This window comes from Fistularia commersonii, chromosome 4 (genome assembly GCF_037954325.1).
Source record: "Fistularia commersonii isolate RoL2024-O1a breed Wild chromosome 4, RoL_Fcom_v1.0, whole genome shotgun sequence".
Taxonomy (NCBI): domain Eukaryota; kingdom Metazoa; phylum Chordata; class Actinopteri; order Syngnathiformes; family Fistulariidae; genus Fistularia; species Fistularia commersonii.
This window is the reverse complement of record NC_141287.1, coordinates 22,191,775-22,219,390: the sequence shown is the minus strand read 5'-3', so window position 1 is coordinate 22,219,390 and position 27,616 is coordinate 22,191,775. Positions and strand designations below refer to the sequence as shown.

General features: G+C 50.2%; 1 protein-coding gene across 1 annotated transcript in view; it reads right to left on the bottom strand.

The window, feature by feature from the left end:
• LOC147235135 (titin-like) overlaps window positions 1–27,616 on the bottom strand; it is a 183,393-nt gene that overhangs the window by 104,413 nt on the left and 51,364 nt on the right. The window contains exons 64-99 of the mRNA XM_086146017.1: window positions 27,332–27,610; window positions 26,953–27,234; window positions 26,574–26,852; window positions 25,831–26,118; window positions 25,468–25,746; window positions 24,620–24,901; window positions 23,685–23,963; window positions 23,284–23,571; window positions 22,420–22,707; window positions 22,006–22,296; window positions 21,257–21,544; window positions 20,937–21,050; window positions 20,503–20,785; window positions 19,970–20,153; window positions 19,816–19,899; window positions 19,429–19,696; window positions 19,078–19,338; window positions 18,542–18,751; window positions 18,342–18,419; window positions 18,222–18,248; window positions 17,455–17,511; window positions 17,280–17,324; window positions 17,074–17,124; window positions 16,922–16,972; window positions 15,380–15,451; window positions 15,060–15,128; window positions 14,839–14,919; window positions 14,640–14,711; window positions 14,201–14,416; window positions 13,650–13,973; window positions 13,165–13,278; window positions 12,853–12,951; window positions 11,266–12,420; window positions 10,731–10,808; window positions 8,935–10,566; window positions 8,621–8,695 (exon numbers count right to left, since the gene is read on the bottom strand). Coding sequence (XP_086002143.1) covers window positions 8,621–8,695; window positions 8,935–10,566; window positions 10,731–10,808; window positions 11,266–12,420; window positions 12,853–12,951; window positions 13,165–13,278; window positions 13,650–13,973; window positions 14,201–14,416; window positions 14,640–14,711; window positions 14,839–14,919; window positions 15,060–15,128; window positions 15,380–15,451; window positions 16,922–16,972; window positions 17,074–17,124; window positions 17,280–17,324; window positions 17,455–17,511; window positions 18,222–18,248; window positions 18,342–18,419; window positions 18,542–18,751; window positions 19,078–19,338; window positions 19,429–19,696; window positions 19,816–19,899; window positions 19,970–20,153; window positions 20,503–20,785; window positions 20,937–21,050; window positions 21,257–21,544; window positions 22,006–22,296; window positions 22,420–22,707; window positions 23,284–23,571; window positions 23,685–23,963; window positions 24,620–24,901; window positions 25,468–25,746; window positions 25,831–26,118; window positions 26,574–26,852; window positions 26,953–27,234; window positions 27,332–27,610 — 8,823 coding nt within the window. The remainder of the gene's footprint in view (window positions 1–8,620; window positions 8,696–8,934; window positions 10,567–10,730; window positions 10,809–11,265; window positions 12,421–12,852; window positions 12,952–13,164; window positions 13,279–13,649; window positions 13,974–14,200; window positions 14,417–14,639; window positions 14,712–14,838; window positions 14,920–15,059; window positions 15,129–15,379; window positions 15,452–16,921; window positions 16,973–17,073; window positions 17,125–17,279; window positions 17,325–17,454; window positions 17,512–18,221; window positions 18,249–18,341; window positions 18,420–18,541; window positions 18,752–19,077; window positions 19,339–19,428; window positions 19,697–19,815; window positions 19,900–19,969; window positions 20,154–20,502; window positions 20,786–20,936; window positions 21,051–21,256; window positions 21,545–22,005; window positions 22,297–22,419; window positions 22,708–23,283; window positions 23,572–23,684; window positions 23,964–24,619; window positions 24,902–25,467; window positions 25,747–25,830; window positions 26,119–26,573; window positions 26,853–26,952; window positions 27,235–27,331; window positions 27,611–27,616) is intronic.

The window sequence follows — 27,616 nt, the reverse complement described above, 5'->3', positions numbered from 1 at the left end:
ACGCCGAGACATGCGGGACAGAGAAGTCACAGCACCCGAAGACCTGCCGTCACAAACCAGAAGGGGTTAGTGTGTTCCTCCTTGTTGCTACTTACACTTACACCTTCAGTAGAACATTTTTCTCAACACAATCACAGTGGAAGAGTTACAGCAAAAGGACACAACAAACACAGAACGAGCAAACGGAACATGAAACGTGTGGTTCTGATGTGAAGTGATAAAAGCAAGAGTGTCTCAACCGACACGTGACGGCAGCTCATCACCGCCGTGGCCAAGAACACATTTGTGCCTCAACAAAATGGGTGATATTACATGGGAATCCAGTCGGATGGCAGTGGAGAGCCGTGAAACTGAGCCATGAGGTGTACAAGAGGTTTTTGGTGCTCCCATAAAAACCACGTGCTTGGTGACACAAAAAAGCCATCCGTCTATACCTCTGGAGAGAACCTCAGGATGGACATTTTCTTTGCCCTCTGGTTCTATGAAGCTTGGGAGCCCTCGAGCTTCCCAGTCCTTTCTGCCTATGGTTGGGGCCTCCTGGGGAGGAGCATCTCCTTCCAGGCGGGAGATGTCTGCTTCTGACTTCCTGAACTCTGAGGACAGTCCTGCAGAGTCTGTCCCATCCATCGTGGTCAACTTAGCTTCATCTGTTACTGAAGGTTCTCTGATCTTGGGCATACAATCCAGTCCAGCATCTGACTCCACCCTCGAGGGTTTTTCTACCTGTTCTTCCCTGGATGTTACGGGTTCAACAAAGGCCTTTGGTTTCACATGCTCTGCCAAAACCTTTTCTTTTTCATCAACCTTTCTGTCTTTCCCTGTCACCCTTCCTGTCCCCTCAGGTTTGACCACTTCCCGTCGCCCCTCTGAAACACCCTGTTCAATTATTGGCTCTTTAGCCTCCGGCTCTACTGACAAGATAGGTTGCTTTTTTTCCGGCTTCTGTTTTATTTGAGAATCAGTACTTCTGCCGAGAAACTGTTTTTGATTCTCGAATGTGACTTCCGTCGATGGAATTCCCAAATGATCACCATCGTTAAGACGGCGGGCTCTGGACTGAACTGTCATCTGATCTTGGAGGGAATCTGGAGAAGTTCCACCATAATCCACCTCCAAGATACTTGGAGATTCTCTGACTCTTAGATCTGTTTCAACATGGCGCTCTAACATCTTTAGGTTTGAAACACCTCCGGTTTCTTCCGGTAGCTTAGGTGTGATTTCACCAATCACTCTGTCGAACTGACTATCAGTTGCAGTTTGTTCTGCCGCCTGAAGCCGGGTGTCTTTGACTGATTTGGACAAAACCACAGATGCTTTCTCCTTTCTGTCCAGGCTTTGTGCTCTACTCTTGTCTTTCTTCAGGGAAATGTTTTCAGGCTCAGACTGTCGTGTATCTTTTTCCATCTGGATCTCTGTTTCATTTCCCGTCAGTCTTTGAACGGCAAGGTCCCTTCTTTGAGTGTCCTCCTCTTGGATTTTAGACTCATCTTTACGGGTGGTCCAGATTTCCTGCTTCATTCCCGGTGTTGGAGGAGAATGTTCTGACCTGGTGTCAGCTTTGTAAGGCCTACGTTGAATCCTGTCAACTAGTAGACCAGTAGAGGTCCTGTCTGGTTCTGATAGTTGCTCTGGAGACTTTGGTTCCACTAAAGAACCTCCAAATGTTCCTCCTGACACAAGAACACCAGAGGTCTTTCTCACAGTTTGCTGATTTCTTTCCAAGTCATCTGCAACGCGCCCAACTCCTTCTGGTTTAGCTTTAACTTTCTGGTCTGTCGCAGTGTGTTGTTCTGCTGTAACGTTTCCCTGGTCTGAAACTGTCACTACTTCCTGCACAGGAACTTCACTTGACTCATAAACTCCCTGTTTCCTGGATGAGACGTCTCTGAAAAGCTCGTCAGCAGCAATGAATCTCAGGAACTTGTCTAATTTCACGTCTCCATCTTTAAGGACCTGGGATTTCACAGAGACTACCTCCATCACTGGTGCTACAGAAACTCTTCTCTTGGCCTGTTCTTCTGCTTCTGCTGGTTCTAACAGACTAACCACTCCAAACTCCTGTCTGACTCTGACTGTTTCAGCCTGAACTTCCTGCAAGGAACCTTCTTTTTCCGACTGGTTTGTGTCTTTTTGTGATTTGACTGGTACCTCCAGTTTTTTAAGGGGCTCCTGTGGTTCTTCTGCATGAGTGTGTTCCTTTAGGAGAACATCTTTGGATTTATTTTTAGGGGTAGTTCTTATTCCTACCTTAGGACCGTGTGATTTAGGAGAATGTTCTACATTGGTTTCAGTTTCTTCAGTTTTCAGGTGAATCCTGTCAACTGGTAGACCAGTAGACGTCCTGTCTGGTTCTGATAGTTGCTCTGGAGACATTTGTTCCACTAAAGAACCTCCAAGTGTTCCTTCTGACACAGGAGTACCAGAGGTCTTTCTCGCAGTTTGCTGATTTCTTTCTAAGTCATCTGCAATGCGCCCAACTCCTTCTGGTTGAGCTTTAACTTTCTGGTCTGTCGCAGTGTGTTGTTCTGCTGTAACATTTTCCTGGTCTGAGACCTTCACTACTTCCTGCACAGGAACTTCACTTGACTCATAAACTCCCTGATTCCTGGATGAGACATCTCTGAAAAGCTCGTCAGCAGCAATGAATCTATGGAACTTGTCTAACTTTATGTCTCCATCTTTAGGGACCTGGGATTTCACTGAGACCACCTCCATCACTGGTGCTACAGAAACTCTTCTCTTGGTCTGTTCTTCTGCTTCTGCTGGTTCTAACAGACTAACCACTCCAAACTCTTGTCTGACTCTGACTGTTTCAGCCTGAACTTCCTGCAAGGAACCTTCTTTTTCTGATTGGTTTGTGTCTCTTAGTGATTTGACTGGTACCACCAATGTCTTGAGGGGTTCCTGAGGTCCTTCTGCAAGAGTTGTCTGCTCCTTTAGCAGTAGATCATTGGATTGATCTTTAGAGGTACTTCTAATTCCTACCTTAGGCCCCTTTGTTTTAGGAGAATGTTCTATACTGGTTTCATTTTTTTCAGATCTAAATTGAATCTTGTCAACTAGTAGACCAGTAGAGGTCCTGTCTGTTTCTGATAGTAGTTCTGGAGACTTTGGTTCCACTAAAGAACCTCCAAATGTTCCTCCTGACACAAGAACACCAGAGGTCTTTCTCACAGTTTGCTGATTTCTTTCCAAGTCATCTGCAATGTGCCCAACTACTTCTGGTTGAGCTTTAACTTTCTGGTCTGTCGCAGTGTGTTGTTCTGCTGTAACGTTTCCCTGGTCTGAGACCTTCACTACTTCCTGCACAGGAACTTCACTTGACTCATAAACTCCCTGATTCCTGGATGAGACGTCTCTGAAAAGCTCATCAGCAGCAGTGAATCTATGGAACTTGTCTAACTTTACTTCTCCATCTTTAAGGACCTGGGATTTCACAGAGACCACCTCCATCACTGGTGCTACAGAAACTCTTCTCTTGGCCTGTTCTTCTGCTTCTGCTGGTTCTAACAGACTAACCACTCCAAACTCCTGTCTGACTCTGACTGTTTCAGCCTGAACTTCCTGCAAGGAACCTTCTTTTTCTGACTGGTTTGTGTCTCTTAGTGATTTGACTGGTACCTCTAAGGTTTTGAGGGGTTCCTGTGTTTTTTCTGCATGAGTGCTTTTCTCTTGTAGAACATCTCTGGATTGATCTTTAGGGGTAGTTCTTATAAGATTGGTCTCTTGTCTTGTTGGAGAACGTTCTACCTTGGTTTCAGTTTTTTCAGTTCTGAGATGAATCCTGTCAACTAGAAGAGAGATAGAGGTCCTGTCTGGTTGTGATAATTGTTCTGGAGACATTTGCTCCACAAAAGACACTTTGAGTGTTCCTTCTGACACAGGAACATCAGAGGTCTTTCTCACAGTTTGCCGATTTCTTTCCAAGTCATCTGCAATGCGCCCAACTACTTCTGGTTGAGCTTTAACTTTCTGGTCTGTCGCAGTGTGTTGTTCTGCTGTAACGTTTTCCTGGTCTGAGACCTTCACTACTTCCTGCACAGGAACTTCACTTGACTCATAAACTCCCTGATTCCTGGATGAGACGTCTCTGAAAAGCTCGTCAGCAGCAATGAATCTATGGAACTTGTCTAACTTTACGTCTCCATCTTTAAGGACCTGGGATTTCACAGAGACCACCTCCATCACTGGTGCTACAGAAACTCTTCTCTTGGCCTGTTCTTCTGCTTCTGCTGGTTCTAACAGACTAACCACTCCAAACTCCTGTCTGACTCTGACTGTTTCAGCCTGAACTTCCTGCAAGGAACCTTCTTTTTCTGATTGGTTTGTATGTTTTATTGGTTTGACAGGTACCTCTAAGGTTTTGAGGGGTTCCTGAGGTCCTTCTGTTCTAACCGTCTGTTCCTTTAGGAGAACATCTTTGGATTCATCTTCAGTAGTTCTTAATCCAAGACTAGTTCCTTGTGTTGTCAGAGAACGTTCTACCTTAGTTTCAGATGTTTTAGGCTTAATTTTAATTGTGTCAACTAAAAGAGATTCGGAGGGTCCCTCTGGTTCTGATAATCGCTCTGGATACTTTTCCTTCGCTAAAAAACCTCCAAGTGTTCCTTCTGACACAGGAACACCAGAGGTCTTTGTGCGAGAATGCTGGTTTTCTTCCAAGTCTTCAGAAAAGAGCTCAATTATTTCTGGTTTAACTTGAACTTTCTGGTCTGTCGCAGTGTGTTGTTCTGCTGTAACATTTCCCTGGTCTGAGACCTTCACTACTTCCTGCACAGGAACTTCACTTGACTCATAAACTCCCTGTTTCCTGGATGAGACGTCTCTGAAAAGCTCATCAGCAGCAATGAATCTATGGAACTTGTCTAATTTCACGTCTCCATCTGTAAGTACATTGGATTTCACAGAGACCACCTCCATCACTGGTGCTACAGAAACTCTTCTCTTGGCCTGTTCTTCTGCTTCTGCTGGTTCTAACAGACTAACCACTCCAAACTCCTGTCTGACTCTGACTGTTTCAGCCTGAACTTCCTGCAACAAACCTTCTTTTCCTGATTGGCTTGTGTCTCTTAGTGATTTGACTGGTACCTCTAAGGTTTTGAGGGGCTCCTGTGGTTCTTCTGCATGAGTGCGTTCCTTTCGAAGAACATCTCTGGATTGATCTTTAGGGGTAGCTCTTATTCCTACCTTAGGCCCGTGTGTTTTAGGAGAAGGTTCTACATTGGTTTCAGTTTCTTCAGTTTTCAGGTGAAACCTGTCAACTAGAAGAGAGATAGAGGTCCTGTCTGGTTCTGATAGTTGTTCTGGAGACATTTGTTCCACAAAAGACACTTTAAGTGTTCCTTCTGACACAGGAACATCAGAGGTCTTTCTCACAGTTTGCTGATTTCTTTCCAAGTCATCTACAATGTGCCCAACTACTTCTGGTTGAGCTTTAACTTTCAGGTGTGTCACATTGTGTTGTTCTGCTGTAACGTTTCCCTGGTCTGAGACCTTCACCACTTCCTGCACAGGAACTTCACTTGACTCACAAACTCCCTGATTCCTGGATGAGACGTCTCTGAAAAGCTCATCAGCAGCAATGAATCTATGGAACTTGTCTAACTTTATGTCTCCATCCTTAAGGACCTGGGATTTCACAGAGACTACCTCCATCACTGGTGCTACAGAAACTCTTCTCTTGGCCTGTTCTTCTGCTCCTGCTGGTTCTAACAGACTAACCACTCCAAACTCCTGTCTGACTCTGACTGTTTCAGCCTGAACTTCCTGCAAGGAACCTTCTTTTTCTGACTGGTTTGTGTCTCTTAGTGATTTGACTGGTACCTCTAAGGTTTTGAGGGGTTCCTGTGTTTTTTCTGCATGAGTGCTTTTCTCTGGTAGAACATCTCTGGATTGATCTTTAGGGGTAGTTCTTATAAGATTGGTCTCTTGTCTTGTTGGAGAACGTTCTACCTTGGTTTCAGTTTTTTCAGTTCTGAGATGAATCCTGTCAACTAGAAGACCAGTAGAGGTCCTGTCTGGTTCTGATAGTTGTTCTGGAGACATTTGTTCTACAAAAGACACTTTAAGTGTTCCTTCTGACACAGGAGCACCAGAGGTCTTTCTCATAGTTTGCTGATTTCTTCCCAAGTCATCTGCAATGCCCCCAACTCCTTCTGGTTTAGCTCTAACTTTGTGGTCTGTCGCAGTGTGTTGTTCTGCTGTAACGTTTTCTGAGTCGGAGACCTTCACTACTTCCTGTACAGAAATGTCACTTGACACGTAAACGTCTTTTTTCCCTGATGAAATTTTCCTCTGCTGAAAGTGAAGCCTGTCCTCCAGAGTTTTGTCCGGAAGATTCCTACGCAACAGTTTGACTCCTTCTTCCTCAGACCTTCCGATTTCTACGCTCTCCTCGGTTTTGGTCGTTTGAGTTCTTCCTTCCACAACATCAGGTGCTGCTGCTGAGAATGGATCGGGAGGAAGGCGATCCTTTCCTTTGGTCTTTTTCTGACTAATTTTGCCTGCGGGGGGTTTAGTTGTATGACTTCCTGTGGCAGATGAAGTTCCTGCTGGTGGAACATTTTCTGTTTCGTGCCCCTTTTGTTGTACGTTGATTTTCTTATCCGTTAAAGGTACTGATCGATCCCGTTCATCGACAAATTCAGCGTCTTTGTCTTCAGCTCCATCATGTGGTTTTGCTGTCGGACTTTCTTTTGTTCCCTCAGATTTACTGAACACTTTTATTTTCGGATCTTCGGCTATTCTTGTGTTTTCTAACTGGGCTACATTTTTTGGGTATCTATCTTTCGCATCAATGGCTTTTGGTTGGTGGGACAGCTCAGCTTCAGCCTGCTCCCACTTTTCTGGGGTGAGCTTTTCTTTCACTGGTTCATCAGATGTCCGCTGGGCACTTACTACCCGTGTAGCTGGTTTCAGAGTCTTCTGGATTTTTCCTGGTCCTTCACGCTCCTCTGGAACTAAGGAGTCCCCTAAACCTCTGGTTGGTGAAGGTTTCACCCGAACAGAAAGTGACTCTGTCTCGATGTCAACATGACGTTCTGCTCGATCACATTGTCCTGGAGAATCCGCAGCTCCTCGTGATTCTTCAGGCCTGACCGAGGCCTGTGCTTTATCTCCTCCTTGTTTTGACGCTTCCCGGATCTTTGCAGCGGCGACTCTGTCTGCTGCATCTTTCCTTCTCTTTGCCTCCGTCTCAGAGTCAATAAGATTCTTTCCCTGTTTTTCAGCCATTTGTGAAAAGTCTTCTTCTTCTTCATCGGTCAACAGTTTTGCAAACGTTTGCTTGCTCTTTCTTTTTTCAGTTTTGAGCTCTGGCTGAACTAAAGCATCCTGAGATGGAAGTATTTGCTCTTTTCCCTCTTTCAGCGTCTCATTTCCTCCTCGGCATGTTTTTAGAGACACCGGCTCGTCAGTCGCTTGGTCTGGACTCATTAACCTTTGGCCTTTTTGCTTGGTCTCCTTGTCACCTACGGTTTTGTCCTCTAACATCTGTTTATGCTTTGAATGGCCTGGCCTTGCAGGAGGTGAATCTCCTCTAAGGTCTCCTCGGTGAAGGTCTGCCTGGATCGCCATCTGGGATGGTTTGATCTCAGGTGTTCCCTTCATGGGAGAACCCTGGACTGTTTTTCCCTTACGAGGGATTCGACGGGGGAGGACGGACTCGGGTTGCTGTTCCACGGCCAACAAAACCTCCGTCTCTGATAAATTCAGTTTCCTGTCTTTGTCTTTCTTTAACTGAAAGCTGTCTGATCCAGATTTTTCTACACTGTCTTTGTTTAAAAGCAAAGGTTCTCCTTTGTTTTCTTGGACAGAAACTAAATCACCTCCAGTTCCCTCAACCTCTCTGACGCCTTCCACACTTCTGGGTAAAACCTGAGTCATTTCCTGTGGTGACTGTAAAGAGACCTTCCTCGCTACAGAAGAGACACCTGCCTCTGGGAGACTTTGGACAAAACCTGCCTGTTCCGCGAGGTCCGGCTTCAGAGGCTGTAAAGGTTTAAGTTGTGATAGATCCAAACCCTGCTCTTTAAACCACCCATCTGACGTCTGATCTGGTTGCGTGTCTTCCCTGGCCGCCTCCCTCACCAGCACCCGTCTGACCGCTGGAACTTTGGTTTCAACTCCGAGGTTTCCTCCGGTCAGATCAACTGGGAGAGTTCTGCCCGCAAAAGGGGCGTCTGGTGTCCGATCTACAAGATCTACAGACTTTAGCATTGTTCTGCCTACAAGGCCCGTTATCTTTGAACCATCAGCAACAGATTCCACGCCGCTTCTTTGCAGCTCTGCTCGCCGCCTTCCTTCCCCAGGCTCTACGGCGGTTCCTTCCTCCTCGTCCCTCATCACAACAGAAAACGATTCCTCCGAGATGAAATCGTCGGGAATCGTCACGGTTTCTGTCCTATTTGTAGCAGCTTGAGAACGGCGGGTTTTCATGAATTGAGAAGAGAAAGCGCCGTGCGGCGGCGCCAAGAGATTAGGAACAAACAAACAAACGAACAAACGAAAAACACAGATGCAAACATTTGGATTAAACCTGATGAGAACTGACAAAGTGTGACATTAAGATCTAGAACCTGTGGAGAGCAGATGACAGAAAGGAAGTGTTCTGCTGTTGTACCTCTCTCAGCTGCCGTTTCAGCTGACGAAGCTGCAGGAACGCCTGACGTTACCGTCTCAGAATGGTCTTCAGATTCTTTGAAAATAATGGGTTTCGATTAACACAAGATGAAAACATCAGAACCAGAAGAGCCCTCTCAAACTCAAGAAGCCCGCGTGGAACTACACGTGTCGAGGTCTGCAGCTGAGCGCGATGGAACCGAAGGCTACCCGAGGCTCTGGTGCTTCCCAGGATGATGGACATTAAAAAAAGAGAGACATCTCGCTCGTGAGGAAAGCTAAGACAAAGCCGGGAATCTCGCGTTCTCTTTGTACCTCTTGGAGCAGGAGAACTTCTTTTCTTCTCCTCTTGTTTTGAGGGGACCGATCGTTTTCTCTGCGCTGCTTCTGTTGTCTTGGGACCAGACTCTTCGTCCATGAGAGGGTGGAGGTCTTCAGGTACCTCCGTCTTCTCCCTGCGTTTTGTTTTTGTGATCTCGGGCTCCTTCGCAGGTCGGGTTTCAGTCACCGACTCCTCGGGCTTCACCGGGTGTCTGGCTTTAGAGCTCACTTCCACTGGGAGTCGTTTCTCTTTTTCAGTTTGGAGTTTTTCATCGGGTCGAACCTTCACGGGACGTTTCCCTGCGACAACTTCCTCTTTGGTGACTGAGACAGCTCTCGGTTCTGCGACTGCATCTTTTTGGCCTTCAGGCGGTTCGTCTGCCTTTCTTTCTTCTCTGCTGATTTGTGTAGCCGGAGGAACTTTATCTAGTTTCTCTGTAGGTTCTTCGGACTCAACTCTAATTTCTGTAAATTCTTCCCTTCTGCTGAAGTTCTCCGGCTGAACGCTTGATTTAACCGCAATCTCATGATCCGGCAGTTCCTCAGAGGGAACCCGTTTTAAAGGTTCTTCTTCAAATTGAGTCGTCTCAACTTGTTTTCTCAGTCTCACTCGGATCTGATCTACGTCTTTCACCGAAGGAGCTTCTTTGACCTTAACAGTCTTTTTGACTTTAAACGGTTCCCGAGTTACCGCTTCTTCCTTTTCTGTTCCGGTTCTGTCTTTGGTTTTCCGCTTAATACTCGGTTCTCGTTCCTTCCCGACCAGGGTTTCCTCTTTAAGGACCTCCTTTTGGTCCGCTAATGTTCTAACCGGCGTCCCGTCCGTTCTCTCGTCTATCACGTCCTCGCCCGGTGACTCAATCATCCTCTCCAGAACCTCCCTTTCAGATATTTCGGGTTCCACCTCTCTGACCGTCTCAGACTCAGGTTCCTGGACGGAGGTTCTGCGGGGTTTTTGTTCCGAGATCCTTTCCCTGCCCACTTCTGTCAAAGGTTCTCCATCTATATCCGCTTTTGGAACTTGCTTCCTCAGCCTGACACCGATCTGTTCTACGTCTTTCACCGAGGACACGTCTTTAACCTTCGCAATCTTTTGAACTTTGGACAGTTCTAGAGTTACTGTTTCTTCCTTTTCTGTTTTCTCTTTGGTTTTACGTTTGATGATTAGCGCTCGTTCCTTCCTGACCACGGTTTCCTCTCGAGGGACCTCTTTTTTGTCGGCTAAAGCTCTAACTGACGTCCCGTCTGTTCTCTCGTCCGGTGACTCCATCATCCTCTCGAGAACCTCCCTTCCCGATATCTCTATTTCGGGTTCCAGCTCCCCGACCGTCTCAGACTCAGGTTCCTGGACGGAGGTTCTCGCTTCTTTAAGCGTTCTTGGTTGGGTCAGCGCTCTGCCTTTGCCGGTGGAAGCGTCAGTGACGGATATCTGGCCGATGACCTCAGACGCCTGATCTCTCGGGGTTCCGGTCACATCTCGAGGCATTAAGAGTGGACCGACTTCCTCCTCCGACAAGACATGAGCATGTTCTTCCTCCTCAGAGGGAGTCGACTTCTCCGTCACATAAACGCCCTCCGTCCTCCCGGTTCCTTTCCTTCGCTCCGCTTTGACAAGACCGGTCGGCGCTGAGGTTATAAGAGGTGAGGAAGAGGAGGCGTCGTGAGGCGGCGCCAAGAGGTGAGAGCAAAACACAAAGACACACATCAATGTTATGTCGACAAAACACACAAGGCTCTAATAGTTCAAGATGAGGTTAAGGTTCTCCGCGGTGTGATCAGATGATCGGTACCTTTGTCTGGACGGGTGACTTTTTTCTCTGGTTTGACCTCTGAGGGCAGAATCTCCTGAATCTGCTTAATTTCAATTTCTTTTAAAGAAGTCATTTGTTTTTGATCCAAGATGGAGGAATTGAAGAGGTGCATTTTAAAAGAGCAGAATGTAGACGGTTAACTCACAGACAGACAGAAATATCTGCAAACATCATCAACACTCAGGAACCCTGAGGGAACAAAGAGGCCCGCAGGATGTTTCACAATCAGCAACAGATTTTTTTTTTTTTAATATTATTTTACAGGTGTTAGATCTCCAGGATGATCTGTTCAACGTCTTGGCTCATGTGAGTAGAACCACTCAGATGGTCCTGGAGTCTGAACGTACCCAGTTCAATTCAAAGAGAGACGTGCCTTTTAGCGGATATATGGCCTTTTTGTTCCCGCCCCGGTTCGATCCTCTGGATTCAGAGAACCAAAGTGACCGACAACAGTTGACATGCATGAAGAAGAAAAGAAGGAAGAATGAAAGAGTTGAGATCTCCTCAGCTGTACCTTTGGTAAGGGTCTCTTCTACCTCTGCTTTAGGTTCGAGGGCCTTCGAAGGAACGGCTTCTTCGACAGAGTGGCTCTGCGTCTCCGCCGGCTCTTTCCCAGGAGCTTTGGCGGGAATCTTCCGCGGTGTTTTCTCTGGGATGGTTTTTGAGATTTCTTCTTCCGGGAGTTTTTCTTTCACCCCAGCCTTTACTAGAGTTTTTTTCTGAGGTATTTTATCAGGAAGCCTCTGGGGCTCGGCTTCCTTCACCTCCACCTCATCAGGAACAGTTTTGTGGACTTTCTCCACTTGACTCTCAAGGGAAGATCGGTCTCTGGGAGCCGGTTCTTTCACTATGGCTTTTCTAAGGGGCTTTTTCTCAGGGGCTTTTCCAGGTCTCTTCTCGGGCTCGGCCTCGTAAACCACGACTTCATCAGAGACGATCTCAGCCTCGTCCTCCTCTGACAACGGAGGCTCATCGGATCCTTTTTCCGGCAGGATCCGATGTATTTCCTCTGGCGCTCTCTCAGGTGCCAGAGCCTTCCGAGGAACCGTGTCTTTCGTCTTGATTTTTGCCGCAGTCTCTGGTACTTTTTGGGGTATTTTATCTGGTACCTTCTCGCGTTCTAACATCGCTACCTCATCGGATACCTCTGGAGTTGGCTTTTCCTTCAGCGTTCTTACTGGAACCCCATCGGGTACTTTTTCTTGTACCATTTTTGAGACGACTTTCAATTTCTTATCAGTTTCCAGTACTTTTTCAGGAACCTCTTTTTCCCCCTTAGCTTTCACCTGAGGCTTTTTCTGCAATACTTTTTCAGGTATCTTATCAGGCAGCCTCTCCAGCTCTATCTCTGACACGGCGGCGTCATCAAAAACCGCTTTGGGTACTTTTTTCTCCGGCGCTTTGACTGGAGCCTCATCTGGTGTTATTCTTAGAGGTTCCCTTTCGGGGATTTCTTCCACTTTTTTCCCGGGTGTCGGTACCCTCTCGGGACTCTTCTCTTCTACCTGGGCCTTTCCCAGAGGCCTTCTCTCTGGCACTCTGTCAGATTTCTTCCCCATCGGCCTGCGGGGCTCGGCGTCTGATACCACTACCTCACCAACCACCTTCTCAGGTTCTCCTTCAGGCTCTCGCACGTCTTCGGCTAAGTGTTTGGCTTTGGGCTTGAAGGCTTTAAGAGGGTTTGACACAGAAACATGCAAAAGACGTGACTATGAAAAAGAGTGTGCTGGCGCACAAATAAACAAGTGTTAAACACAGTAGGGAATCATTTTACTGAAATTAACCTTTTAGAACACCGAGGGCTCGCGGGCGCCGCTACCGGTTTCGCCGTTAATTACCGAGACAACGCTACGACCGACGTGCTGGACTGTCAGTGGTAGAGATTGAAATAACTATTTCAAAAGCATTTGACAATTAAAATCCTCAGCGTCTTCGAATCAGCCGATGGAGTCGTTGCATCTCTGACCTCCGTGAGTTTCATTAAAAAAGACGATCGACCCACTTGTTTAACACTTAAAACATTCAGAAGAACAAAACCGACCGAGGCCGAAAGACGGAAGTTGTTTTTTCAAGAAACGAGCCGTCGAAGACAGAAATGTACCTGTTTCCTTCTTTGCCGGTTCTCCTCCGGAAGGAACCGCAGACGGTTCCGGTTTCTTGGTTGCCTTTGGAGGCTCGGGTACTTTTTCCTCCGAGGGAACTTAAAGAACATTATTCATAAACATTAGAATTCACCCTCGGGGAGCCACTCTATCGAGTGCAGAAGATGAACCCCAGACCCATTTGGTCAGTAAGAGGTTAGAGGTCAAACAAACACACTGCAGAAGCCAGAGGGGGTTTAAGATGAGTTTTAAGACAAAAGTTTTAGCGTGAGGGCCGGAAAATGATTGACAGCTAGCGGAGCTTTCAATACCTTTAGCTGCCACAGGCTTCTTCTGTGGAGCTTTGTCCTCTCCCTCCACCTTTGGTGGAGCTGTGGAAGGTGGAGGAGGTGTGGGGACCTCCTTCTTAGTCGGCACCTCGGGCACTTAAATGTCATCAAGAAAAAAAGAAGAAGAAAACGGTGTCATATCACTCAACTTCCAGGTTAAAAAAAAAGACTGGAGGGAGCAAGACGGTGAAGATTCACGGCTCAAAGAAACAGATTCGGCACATTATCAGATTAGACAAACCAAACAAACCCAACATGAAAGAAGGTAAGCCACGTGGAGGTCGGGTTCAGGGGGTTCAGGGGGTTCAGGGGGTTCAGGGGGTTCAGGGGGTTCAGGGGGTTAGGGGTCCACTGGAAGTTTGTACAGTTAATCACGTGACTGTCCATGATGCATTTCAACCGAAAGGCAGGGTTAAGAAGATTAAGAGCAACTCAAGAGCTGCATCTCGACCACAGATGTTTGGTACCTTTCTTTGGTGCAGCCTTTGGCTTCAGGTCTGCTGGTTCTGGTTTTGACACCTTGTCCTCGGGTGCCCTCATCTCAGCTTCAGCCTGTCTGACCCGCCGTTCAGGTTCAGGTTCAGGTTCAGGTTCAGGTTCCGTCAGAGGTTTACGTTTGAGAACCGCCTCGGGTGATGGTTTTGGCTCGGGTTTGGTCGCGGCGGGTTTGGGTTTCGATACGGGAGGTTCCGGTTTACCGACTTCTGGCTTCTTTCTTTCTGCTTCTTGCTCCCTTTTGGTTACTGCTGGTTCTGGCTTGGCAGATCCTGGTTTTGCTGCTTCTTGAGAAACTTTAAGCAACATTCAAATGGGTTTAGAGACCAACAGAGGGAAAGAACAGACACAAACACGTGCACACGTGCACCCACACACACACACACACACACACACACACGCAAAGATTTGCTTCTGTTTGAAGCTGAGCGCGCACAGTAGCGATGGTCAACACACACTCACACACACTGACATTCACGCAGACACACACCAATAGATGTAGAAACCCAAACAATCCAAGTACCTTTAGATGGAGGTGCTTGTGGCTTCTTCTCTGGCACGGACTTCTCTTCAGGCTGAACCTTCACTCCTGGTTTAGCTTCAGGCTCGGCTTTGCCAGCTGGCCGGACCTTGGTCTTGGCCTCGGGTTCTTCTCTTAGTTGAGGCTTGGGTTCAGGTTCACGCTTGCCTGAAGGTGCAATCTTCCCAGGCTCAACCGGCTCCTGGGGCTTGAGCTTGTCTTTAGGCAGGTAAGAAAACATTAGCCGGCGTTAGCAGAGAGAACGTTTCCAAGTCGGGCACAAGAGAACAAGTGAAGACGAAGGGACAAACAAACCGAACGCCAGTTATGGAGAACAAACGGGAAGATCAAGCAGACGGACATCAAGAGATTCACCAAAGAGCAAGACGGAGCCGAGGATGCCGCTTCAACAATAATCAATGGCGTAAAGGACATTTGGTACCTTTGGTTGGCAGTCCAGGCTCCTCGGTCGGCGGCGAGGGAACCGCTGCTGGCTTCGGGACTTCTCCTGGTTCTTTCAAGAAACGGCCAACGCATGTTATAATCCAGAAGACCAATGAAGGGAACAGAATGAAGCCTAGAGCCGGGAGAACGCTAACAAAGGGACAAATCTGGAGATGTTAGACAACAAGCCTCTCTACCTCGACGGGACGGAACTCCCTTCCTCTCCGGAACCAAAGCGACGGCAACCTTTTCCTCCACTGGCTTTTTGGCTCCGGGAGCTTTGGGACGTTCAGGAAAATGGAGAACATCAAGGAACAAAAGAAAACATACACTTTGGTTACAATTGAGGAGGTTTGTTTAGAATCTGCGTCGGACAAGGGTGACGTTAGGAAACATCAGTGGACACGAGGACGGGTACCTTTGGCTGCAGACGGCTCCTTCGCGGTCACTGCTGGTCTGTCGGAGATCTTCTCCTCGGTTTTGGGAACTTACAAAAACAAAACAACCGGTTATTATAGGGAGACTGGAAGGAAGATAAGATCTGTCAGAGGAAGCAGAGCAGCTTGGCAGAGGAGAGACACCAGCCAGAAGAAGAAGAAGCTGAAGAAGATCCCGCTTTCGGCCAAAGCGGTGACCCGAGTGACCCAAGAGAAAGAGAACGGTGAAGAGAGAAGAAGGTAGAAGCACCGAAAGGCTTCGGTAGCAGCCGATGAGAGAACACCTTCACATCTGCGCTACCTTTTGAAGGGACTTTCTCTCGCATTTCCACTTTCTTGGTCTCCACTGTCTCCTGGACAGGAACCCTGGTGCCTGGAGGATGAAAAACACAGAAACATCTCCAACACCGAACGGTGACGCTGCTGCTGTCACTCAGTCAGGGCCTGAGACAGAGGTTATCCATCCATCCATCATCCATCCATCCATCCATCATCCATCCATCCATCCATCCATCATCCATCCATCCATCCATTCCTTCTCTCCCTCAGCGATGCTGGATTCTCCCCCCTCTTCCTCTCCCAGCCGGTGAGCCAGGACTCGCCCTGGACTTCTCAGGTGAAGACTTTCTTCTTTACACATTTAATAGCTCTCTCTTTAGTTGATACTAGCAGGACCTTCTGCTCGCTCTAAGCGATCTCAGGCAAAACTGTTCTCAGTTCTACTACCTCAGTGGTGGAACAAACTTCCGGAAGCAACAAGACTAGCATCATCTCTCTCAACCTTCAAGAAACAGGTAAAAACTTTTCTCTTTCAGGACTTTTTACTGCGCTGATGCCCCGGATCAGGTTAGGCAGCAAGTTAGGCTATGCAGTGTGTGTGTGTGTGTGTGTGTGTGTGTGTGTGTGTGTGTGTGTGTGTGTGTGTGTGTGTGTGTGTGTGTGTGTGTGTGTGTACGTTTGTGTACGTCTTTGTCCAAAAAAAAACCCCAAAAAACCCAAGCTTACTGTTCTGTATATTTCCTGTGCATCTTGTATTTGCAAGTGTATTTGCAGTCCTTATGTCCTCTATTGTAAGTCACTTTGGATAAAAGCGTCTGCCAAATGTAATGTAATGTAATGTAATGTAATAATGTAGTGTAATGTAATGTAATGTAATGTAATGTAATGTAAGGTGCAGGCAGGGATTCATTTTAGCTTTTATATGCACATGTGTAGATGATTTAAAAGCCCTTTCTTTATAAGTCTCATTTAATCTTAAAGTGAATGACTATATTTTTCAGCACCAATTACTTGTTAAAGTTTTGTGCCTTTGTATGATCAGTGGGATCAGTTGCAATGCAAACATGTGGATGATAAAAGTAAATAACACATTTGTCTCAGGAAATATGAGGTGTTTCATGAAATGTTTTGTAAAAGGATTGTTCATTAAATTCCAAGATTTTCCTAAAGTCTTTGTGCTTCTTTACGCCGAAACAGAGGAAAGATATGATATTTTGGTTATTTATTGCTGAGAATGCTATTATTTTAACGGTCCACTTGACATCTACCCGGGTCGTATGTGGCCGCCATTAGAAATGAGTTTGGCAGCCCTGGTTCAGAGAATTCAGCCTCTCATTCACACGTCTGGTCTGGACCGTCGAGCGTCTCAAACAGACCCTGCATGTTTTTTGGATCCCGGGAGGAAATCGTACCGCGGACCTTCTGTCCGAGAGGCAGAAGCCACCGTGCTGCCAGGCATTCAGCTCATTTCACACGAAAACACACTTCACACTGAAGGAACGAGGGAGTCTCTAGAGTCCGAGCGGCAGATCGGAGGACGTGGATCCACGGAGGGCCGGCGTACCTTTGGTTCCGGACACTTGGAGCGTCTCTTCTGTCCAGCTCTCAAACTCCACTGGAAAGACACGGACGGGACAAAGCAGCGTCAGGCCAGGCGTCCGTCGGACGTCCCGATGTCGCCGCTCGCGGCGCAAACCGAGGCCCGGCGGGTCTTACCTCCCCGCTTCACTTCCAGCTCTTCTTCATAATATGAGTATTCGGCAGATCCTTGAGGACACAAAGAAACACGACATCCAGAGTCAGCGGGTTTGGTTCATCTCCACGTTCACCTCACAACACTCACTGTTTTCCGCCGCTTCCACGCGACGCTCATGTTTCATCCAGTCAAGAGAAGAAGCGAGAGAAGACTGAAAGATAATTACCTCTTTGTTCAATCTTTTCTTCATACTGATAGAATCCGGCAGATTCTTTAAAAGAGAAAAGCCAAAAGTCAAATATTTCTGCTCCGGCTGCTGCATTTGAACTGGGGCCGAAGTGATTTAATGACCATCGGTTTTATGGTCGGAAACTGGGCTCTTACTGGCGCCGCCGTCTCACCTTGAATCTCCAGCGACGAGGGCATCTCGGGTCTCTGGACCGAGGAGTCGGGGACATCTGGACCGGGGAAACAATCGTGTGAAAGAACATCGCGCTCTTGAAGCAACAGAGTCATATTTGAAGGCAGCTTTAAGAAACGTTGGGACTCGGCTTGACGGCGGTCCGAAGGGGATCCGATGCCGGCTTGACGGCCGTTTCCACACGAGACGGACGATGCGGACGCGAAGCCACGGGCTGACATCGGACGACCCCGAAAATACAAAACGCAGCTATTTTGACGAGAAACATAACAGACTATTTCAGGAGTCTTTCCCCAGCCGGCTGAATCGGGACGAGCGTCACCGTGGCTCCGCTGACATACAGACTCTGTGGCGCCGAACACAACGGAGAAGATAAAAGTGACAACAGTATCGCTGCGCTCAAATCTTCTCAAACGGCTCATCCTTTTGGAAATGTTTGGAGGAAACCCGACGCTCACAGGACTCACCGCTGACACCCCGCTCGACTTCGTAGGCTATTAGAACACCGTCGCTTGTAGCTACGAGTTAAAACGGCAACGGTCGTCTGATTTCCGCCCTGAAGGGCCGACGACCGTTACCCGCTCTGGCAACCAGAAGGTTCCTTCTGCCGAAGCGTTTTAAAAGCCGTACACTCTGTGAGATCTGCGTTCGAGCCGAGTCGGTTCGCCACCGAATCCGGGTTCGAGCGAACACGGGGATTTCTTAAAACGCCGCCGACTCGAGGAAACGGCGCCGGGCGATACTCACCCAGGGGAACCATCGCTAGCTCGATTTCTGCGGAGGAGAAACAAAGAGCGGCGTTACGGCGTGACGGGAGAGAGGCCTGAACAGAAGCATAAAAAAGTGCTGCCTGACTAGGAACTGTACCTTTGCCAGACAAATAAAGCTCAGCTGTGCTCTTAGCCTCTCCTCTGGGTTCCAACCTCACAATCACTGAGTACACGCCTACATGGGATTAGTAATGAAGACGTTTTACACTCAAGTCAAACAAACAATGATGAGAAAAAAAAAATGGGAGGGTCTGTCCGACGAGTGGTCCGGCCGGCCGGGGGTTGGGCTCTACACACCTTCGTCTTCAATGGTCACGTTCTGGATGACCATGAAATGTCTTCGGCCCTCACTTGTGAAGTTGTACTTAGTGCTCTCTTTCAGTTCCCAGGTGTCTTTGTACCACGAGACAATAGCGTTGTCGAAGGACACCTCACACTCAAAGGTGGCCGACTGGCGCTCGTTGACTTCGACGTTGTGGATGCGTTTGGTGAAATGAATTTGTTCAGCTAAAAACAGACAGAGGCGGGAATGGCATCACAAGGGGGAACGCATGGTAGAGGTCTCATGGTGGTTATCATCCACACAACATCCACATCAGGGTTAGCATAGTGCCCAGGAGGTCTACGGGACGTTATGGCCATGTAAGAGGACAAGATGAGGCGGGGGGGTGTTTTTCGTGTGTGAATCCAGGACAAATCCAAGATGAAAGAGGAAAAAAGAGCGAGGAAATCTCCGATATTAGTCCGAGGACGTGATGAGACAAAAGAGGTTAGTGAATGAGAAGGACGTCCACCGAGTGTAGAAGATTTCGGGAGGGTTTCCGGGTACGAACCTTCGACCCAGAGGTCGGCCGAGGACTCCAGATCCTGGTACTTGCAGGTGTATCGGCCCTGGTCTTCAGTCTTCAGGTCTTTGACGACAAGCTTCTGGACCTTGTGTTTGACCTCAGAGGAGTACCTCCCCTTCATCTCTAACTTCTTGCCGTTTTTGTACCACTGCGCTTCCACGTTCGGGACGGACAACTGACAAGACAGCGTACAGGACTGGCCTTCCTTACCGGAGGTGTCCTGCAGGTGCTTCTCCACCTCAACGTCTGGAAGACAAATGAAAATAAATGCAGACCGCGTTAACAAAAAGAGCGGAAAAATGCCTCCGGGGTAAACCGCAGGGCGTCGGTACCGACCTGTGACGGAGAGCTTGGCGCTGGAGATGTGAGGTCCGCACACCACCCTGTAGTTGCCCTGGTCGGACAACTGGCACCGCCTGATCTTCAGCAGGTGTCGATCTCCGCTGATGCTGATGTCGTATTTGTCGCTGGAGTCCAGCTTCTGGGTTCCCTTGTACCAGGACAGGGTGATCTCTGGGTAGTTGATCTTGACCTCGCACTCAAAGACGGCCTCCTTGTCGGTGAAAACCGCCTGATCTGAGATGTCTTTCACCACAGTGACCGGCTGGAAGTCCAGAGGAGAGAATTAAAGCGCCGCCAATTTCCACAACGTTCGCATCGATTCGCTGTTTTGCTTTTGACGGGCAAGGCGTTATCGTGTCACTTCAAAAGGGAACCTCTGACCTCTGTTCGTTCCATCCTCTTCTGCAGGTCGGCCACCAGTCGCGCCATGTCTTCATCGGACTCTCTGTCCGCACGTTCCACTTCCTGTCGACAACAGCGGCGTTGAGCGCTTCATCATCTCAGACTCTCTAGAGGAGAGCGCCGAGCTTCTTACCGGTCTTCCACTTTCGTCGGCTTTCTCCTTCTTCAGCTGCTCGATGGCCTGCAGCAGCCCACGGTAGTCCGTGATGCCGTACATCCGAGCGTATTTCTCGTACTCTTTGGGGTCGACGTTCCTCAGCAGTTCCACAATGTCGATGTCCTTTTCCTCCTGCGGGCTCTTCTGCTTGGAGGGCGTCCTTGGAAGCCGACAGACAGAAAACCCGCTGAGACGATTGGACCCGGATGACCAGCTGATACTCGATCACGGAGAAGACACTCCTACAAAGGCCTACTCTTTGAGAGCTTGTTCAGATCTTTGGAGGTAGATTTGGCTCTAAACTTTTGTCTTTATCTTAAAACAGTAAACGTGGGGTCTGAAACGAACACGACTAAAACATTTCAGGACAAGTCAAATGGACTTTTGAGATCTGAGGTTCGCTTCATTTACCTCGAAGGAGAAAGGTGCGGACTCTGGAACCGTCTCATCAGAGCAAAGAAATTCACCAAACGTCAGTGTTGTCAAGACTGACACCAACAGAAACTCACTTCTTCAGCTTGGCCCTGAGGTCTCCCTCCAGCTGGGTCACCTTCTTCTCCTCCACATGTAGGTCGGTGCTGCACTCGATTTCGCCGTGCTTATTGGAGGCCACGCAGCGGTACTGGCCCGAGTCTGACTTGGTCACCTCCCGGATCTCCAGCTTGGCCTCCTGGCCCTTCTGCTCCACGGAGATGCGTCCGCCGTGCGTGAGCTGCCGCCACTTACCCTTCATCCACTTGACGCTGGGGATGGGGTCACCGCCCACCTTGGCGATGAAGGTGGCGGAACCCTCTGCAGAGCAATTCAAAATTAGCCGGTTCAGACTTCGACCGTGACCCAACCACGTGAAGGTCCTTTGTGTTTGGGACGAACAAGCCCCGCCTCCCCGCCCGTCAGCGGGTTTCGTTCATGCTCGAACCGACATGCGTGAACCGGGACTCACTCTCGGTGGCATGTGCCGTCTTGGGCTCCTCGATGAAGAACAACTGTTCCAGTTTCTTTGCGGGCGCGGCGGCGGGAGCTTCTTGCCGTGGCCGTGGAGCCGCTTTATCTGCAGCTGCGGCAACAAACACACCCGACGACACATTAGATCTCAACGCCAAGGCTTCCTCCAGGCGGGGGACGATCAGAAAAGCAGCTCGGCTCGATACGAGTTACGAGAAGAGCTGAAGTCCAGACGAGCGAGGGATGCGGAAACCTGAAAGGCCATCGGTTCGGAACACGGGACGCTGGTGACGTTCGTTTGCAAACTCTGGCTCTTACCTTTGACGGTGACTTTGGCCTTGCAGAAGGTGCTGCCGGCGTCGTTGGTGGCCTTACAGAGATAATCGCCGGCGTCGTGCTGGGAGGCGGAGCCAATCTCCAGGCTGGCGGTCCCGTCGGCGAAGGCAATCCTGGTGCTGCCGGCCGAGGCCAACTCCTTCCTGTCCTTCATCCACTGGATCTTCAGCGGCGAGGAGCCGCTGACGCGGCACTGCAGGCCGACCTTCTGGCCTTCCTCCGCAGTCAGCGGCTTCAGGGGGACGTCGAAAACCGGAGGCTTCTTGGCCTCTGAGAATCAGAAGACGACATCGCTTTCAGCCGGATGATTCGTGGGAGAACATTGATACAAGACGACGGGAACTTTGACAGAGCGGCCGGCGAACGCGACCTAAATTCTTCTACCGTCTGACTGAAAAGATCAAAGCACTGCTTAAAAATGACTTCGGCAGTTTAATCGTTCTTTTTTTCTCGGACACGAGTCCTTTCTTTTTTTTTGACTTCCGCTCCGGTCTTACAGTGAGACAGAAATGAAAGGCCGGACTTTCTTTCTTTGAGAACTGAATAATCCCCACTCGCGGAAGAGAGAATTTGATATGGCGAGCACGTGCGACCTTGTAGAACCACCGCGTTCCTTCCTCCGAGCGACTCGGGCGGCAGCCGCCGAGGTCTCGAACGGAACCCCGAAGGTTTGGGTTCGGCGGGCGTCTTCGCTCGGTCCGCGCAAGAGCCGTCCGGTCCCGGAGACCCACCTGAGATGTCCACGGTCATGCGGCAGGAGGTCTTCCCGGCCTCGTTGGAGACCTCGCAGGTGTAGCCGCCGCTGTCGGCCGTCTGGCTGCCGCGGATGCAGAGCACGGCCACGTTGCTCTTGAAGCTGATGTCGTATTTGTCCGAGCCAAAGATCTCGGCGCCGTCTTTGAACCAGCTGATGGTCATGGGCTGCGAGCCGGAGACGCGGCCCTCGATCTTCAGAAGCTTGCCCGCGGTGTCCTCCAGGTGCTCCGAGGGCTTCTTGGTGAAGACGGGGGGGTTTTTACGCTCTGAAAGAAAGGGACGGCGGAGCGCCGGGGTTGGTGCTCGGACGGGTTCGCACCAAGAAGCTCCGAGAGCAGCGCCGGGGAGAAGAGCGGCCGCCTGGACCTGAAGACCCCTGGGCCGAATACCTTTGACGAGGATGTCGGAGGAGCAAGAGTCCTTCCCCGCGTCGTTGGAGGCGTGGCAGGAGTACCGGCCCGAGTCGCCCTGGTCCGCCCTCAGGACGGTGAGCTGCGGCCGGTTCTCCTCACAGCTGATCCGGTAGTTCCCGCCGCTGCGAATGTCCTTGTGGTCTTTGGACCAGGTGACCTTGAAGGGGGCCGAGCCGGTCAGGTGACACTGCAGCTCGATGCTGTCGCCGACCGTCACCTCCTGCGGTGACAGCTTCCTGTCAAAGACCGGAGGGTACCTGGGCTCTGTTGGAGGGGGGATGGAACAGGAGGATGACAAGAAGAAACGGAGGTCAGGGTTTGTCCGCCTGCCTGACGGCGTCTGACGGCAGCCGAGGCCGCCGTGATTGGCCGAGAACACGACCGAGAGATTCGTCAGAGGTCCGCCGATCCGTGTGAATCGATTCACTTCCCGTTTTTCAAAGTCAGTTAAACACACCTGCTCCTACTGGGTTTTATGAACCTTCTCACCCTTCAGTGTATCGGTATCATTACATGGACGGTAGTTAGTGAATTCTCTGGTTACGAGATTAAAAAGCATCATTTTAATCTCGGCGAGTTCTTTCCTGGTTAAATAAAGGTTGAAAAAAAGGCCTCTTGACCTGCAGAACCATGAAGAGCCGAGTAAGAAAGAGATTAAAGATCGGAAGAAGGAAAGAAAACCAAAGAGGTGACGAGGCAGACAGGGGAGATAAAGAAGAAGTACAAAGAAACGGGAAAAGGGAAATAAAGAAATACATCGAGTAAAAAGGAAAGAGAATTCCGATAATCAGTCAAATTGGTGATTATGGATCTGGCGTTCACGGGATCTACCGTCCCGACCTTGCAGGGTGAGCCGGGCTCGGCAGGAGGCGGAGCCCACGCTGTTGGAGGCGGTGCAGGTGTACTCGCCGCCGTGACGCATCTGAGCACGGCCGATCTCCAGCGCCGCCGTGTTGTCGTCGTAGCTGATGGCGAAGTCGCCGCCGTCCTTCAGCGGCTCGCCGTCCTTCAGCCACGACACGCTGAGCGGCGAGGAGCCGGCGACGCGGCACTCGAAGCGGACCGGCTCGCCCTCCGTCTGCTGCAGGCTGCCGATCTTCTTGGGGAAGGTGGGCGGTGTTTTGGCCTCTGGAGGAGACGGACAGACGGCGGCGAGGACGGTCAGGGAACCCGACCCGAGCTCTCGTCAGACCCCGACCGGAGCCACGTCAGACCCGAACCGGCCGAAGGCGGACGCTCACCCAGCACGTTGAGCTTGCAGGCGGAGGAGGTCGAGCCGATCTTGTTCTCGGCCTTGCAGGTGTACTCGCCCTGGTCGGCCCGGCCGGTGCCGCTCAGCTTGAGGCAGGCGAGGCCGCGGGTGAACTCCAGGCGGCAGTTGGGACTCGAGCGAATCTTTCCGTCCGCCTTGAACCACGACACCTTGATGTCGGGCGTCCCTGCGACCCTGCACTTCAGACACACCGCATCTCCTGTGGTCACTTCCATGGACTCCAGGGGCTCCACAAAGTATGGAGGCTCTGCAGGGACACAACCAGACGGCCCGGGGTGAACACGGACTGCGCTCACTTGCTCTCACAGCAGGAACATTTAATCAGTGACTGAATGACCGTTCAGAAGGCCAAGAAGGGCAGAAGGTGACGAAGGACAAGATCGACCGGTTTCCATAAATCGATATTAAATGTCCGTCTTAGCTCTCCGACCCTCTGGACTTCTAGAATCAGTGTGTTCGGTTTCAACGATTGATCTAATTCTGCCTTTTAAACGTCAAGGCTTCCTGGGAGTCGTTCCTGGGAGTCTCTGCCGCTCCTCTAAGATAGTTGAGCTGAAATAGACTAAAGCTTATCAAACTAAACCGCACAAATCCTGGAAACGTCTTTCCCACTGCATGGTGGAGCGGCACTGACCCCTCGTCCGTGAACCTCCTGTAAGTTCAGCCTTCGTCTATGACACCAGTTTGAGGAAGCTTCAGATTCGATGGCTATGAACTTTACAGTTCTGTTTTTCAAGCGCTGCATTTTATTTTGTCGCCTGCCTGAAATACTGAATGATTGCGTAGATGTGGACGTGATCGTGATCCGTGGCCATCGACAGACCAGGACTCCACAAGTCCGGGTCGGGTAACCCGTGTTATCATGGCAACGGACCAAACCCAGAGAGACGAGGACCAACTGACCGAGGATGGACACGGTGGCGTCGCAGGAATCCTGGCCGGCGTCATTGGACACCTGGCAGGAGTACCGGCCGGCGGCCTCTTTGTCATCGGTGCTCAGACACTCCAAGATGCAGGAGCTCTCGGTGGTGGTGATGTTGTACTTGTAGGAGGCGAAGATCTGCTGGCCGTCTTTGGACCAGAGAACGCTGATCTTGGGCGTGCCGGTGTAGGTGCATTCCAGCGTCAGGGGTTTGCCCTTCACCACGGAGACATCCTTCATCTTCTTTGAGAAAGCGGCCGGTTCTGAGGGACACAATCACTCCCGTTTAATTGGATGCAACCTTGGAGATCTTTGCTCACAACCATAGCAGATGAATTTAAGGACGCTGAAAGCGAGCTGTCGTCAATGCTCAGCTGAATGCTGGTCGTCCGGTATCAGAACCTCCGCCAACATCTTAGTCAGATACAGAAGCATGTTAGCATACAAGCGTGCAAAACAGTGGTGTTCAGTCGCCCTTTAAGTCAGTGGCCTTCGTTTATCCTTCGCTGCGTGACAGACGCTGCATGACACGACCTTTAACCAAAGGGTTGTTTAAAAAGAAAAACAACAAACAACACCAGAAACTGGTGGGAAGGGTTTTAGACCTTCCGGAAGGTTTAACCTGCTTCCGGAACGTTTCACCTGCATCGGCAGAAAATAATTCACCATCTGCTCCTGGAAGCTGGAGAGAACCGGCCGGAGGTGCTAAAAACTCAGTTGTCTCATGCTTTCGTAAACAAACTTGGTCCTAAAGCCGGTTTGTATCCGTTGTCGCCACGAGGCTTCTGGGACTCGACTGACTGAGAAACCGTCGGCGGGTCGATCGGACCTTTGAGCGTCAGGACGACGGGGCAGCTCTCCTTCCCGGCCTCGTTGATGATCTGGCAGGTGTATTCCCCGGCGTGGGACCGCTCCACGTCGAAGAGTTCCAGCACGGCCTGGTCGTCCCGAAGGGAAAAGGCGCAGTCCCGCCCGGGCTGCATTTCCTTTGTTCCTCTGAACCACTTCAGCCTGATGGGGGCGCTGCCTTTCACCATGGCCGAGAAGGTCACGTTGGAGCCGGGAAGGGCCTCGGCGGGCTGGGGCGGCACCACGAACGATGGGGGCTCTTCAAAGAGCCGCAAAAAAAGAAGAACGTATTTATTACGGACACGTATTCCGGAACGTGAGAACGGGAGGGACGAGGACCGACCTTTGACGCTCAAGGTGGCCGAGGTCTCGCTGGAGCCGGCCTTGTTCACAGCCTTGCAGCGATACACCCCGGAGTCGGACAGCTTCAGCGTCGGCACCCTCAGGATGCAATTGTTGTCACTGAAGGAAATGTCGTAGTTGGGGCCGCTCCGGACCTCTTCTTCATCGTGATACCAGGAGACGGTGAAGGGCGGCGAGCCGGAGACTTTACACTCCATCTCGGCGACGTGTCCCACCACCAAGTTCAAGTCCCTCAGCTTCCTTGAGAACGACGGAGGGATGGTTTTTTCTGTACGAGAGGAAAAGGGGGGATAAGATTAGACGATATAAGACAAGACGGGACAGCACGTCCGTCGATTTCAAATACGGTAAATGTGTCTACATAACGTCGTGGGGGCATTGTTTATGGATAAAACTCTATCAAGAAGTCAATCACTGAGATGTTTCGACAACTTTGTGGTTTTCTTCTCGTTTCCTCGGTTAACTCGTGGGTTGATTTTACGAATCGATCGAGATCGGACAATTTGCGTCCGTCCGTCCGCCCGCCGACGATCTCGTGTCACCGACTGATCGACTCTGTCTTTGTTTTCGTCCGTCTTTGGAAACGTTCCCCTACAGCGTAGCCTGTGGCGGAGCTCAGGCGGACGACAAAGAAGAAAATCAGAGTTTCAGATGCCCTCTGTTGTCTCAGAGGTAGAAACCCTGGATGTTGTCGAGGGAGACGGAGCGGGTCGGCGCACCCACCTAGGACGGTGAGGTTGATCTTGCTCAGGTCCTTCCCGACCTCGTTCATGACCTGAAAGGTGTACTCTCCGGAATCCATTTTCTCTGCCGAGAGCACGTTCAGGCTCGAAATCATGCGGGAAAAGGAGATCTTGTACTTCCGGGAGGAGGCCAGCTCCACGCCGTCCTTGAACCACTTGGGTACGAGCTCCGGCGTCCCGCACACTTTCACCTCCAGGGCAGCCATGTCGCCGGCGGTGACGCTCAGGGCGTCGGGCTTGTCCACGATCTTAGCGGGTTCTGGGGGGAGAAGGAGGAAACAAACACAGAGCCTTAGAGACTCCTGAAGGGGGAGGCGGAGTAACTACTAGAGACAGAGAGAATTATATGGTTTACGAACCTAGGACAGTCAAGTTAGCGAAACACTCCACGCTCCCGGCATCGTTCCGGAGCTGGCAGGTGTATTTGCCTGCAGAGGCTGTATCAGCCTTAAAGACCTTTAGCGCCACCTGGTTGTTCTCAAAGGTGATTTTCCTGTTGTCACCGTCCCTGAGAATGTGATCCTTGTCCTGAATCCAGGACACAGTAATGGGCTCTGAGCCCGTGACGGTGGCAACCAGGGTCACCTCCTCCCCCAGAATCACTGTCATGTTAGACAGTTTCTTCACAAACGACGGCCGCTCTGGACAGAGGAACAAATTAAAAATTGCAAAAGAGGGAAAATCAGCAAGTGAGAGGAGAAGCTGATACCAGATTGTATTATCTTTAGGTCCACTGACCTCTGAGTTTGACTTCTGTCTGGCAGGTGTCACTTCCTACACTGTTCGAGGCCTTGCACTCGTACAGGCCGGCGTCTGACGCCTCAATCCCGGCGACATGCAGGGCGGCCGATTGGCCCTCGCTCGCCATCTTATACTTCCTGCTTTCCATCAGAGGCTTCCTGTCTTTGAACCAGGTGATCTGGAAGGGAGGGCTTCCGCTCACCTCACAGTCCAGACTCACGTCCTTACCCTGCAGCCCTTCCACCGCTGGTGGCGCTTTAACGAACGACGGCGGGTCTGAGG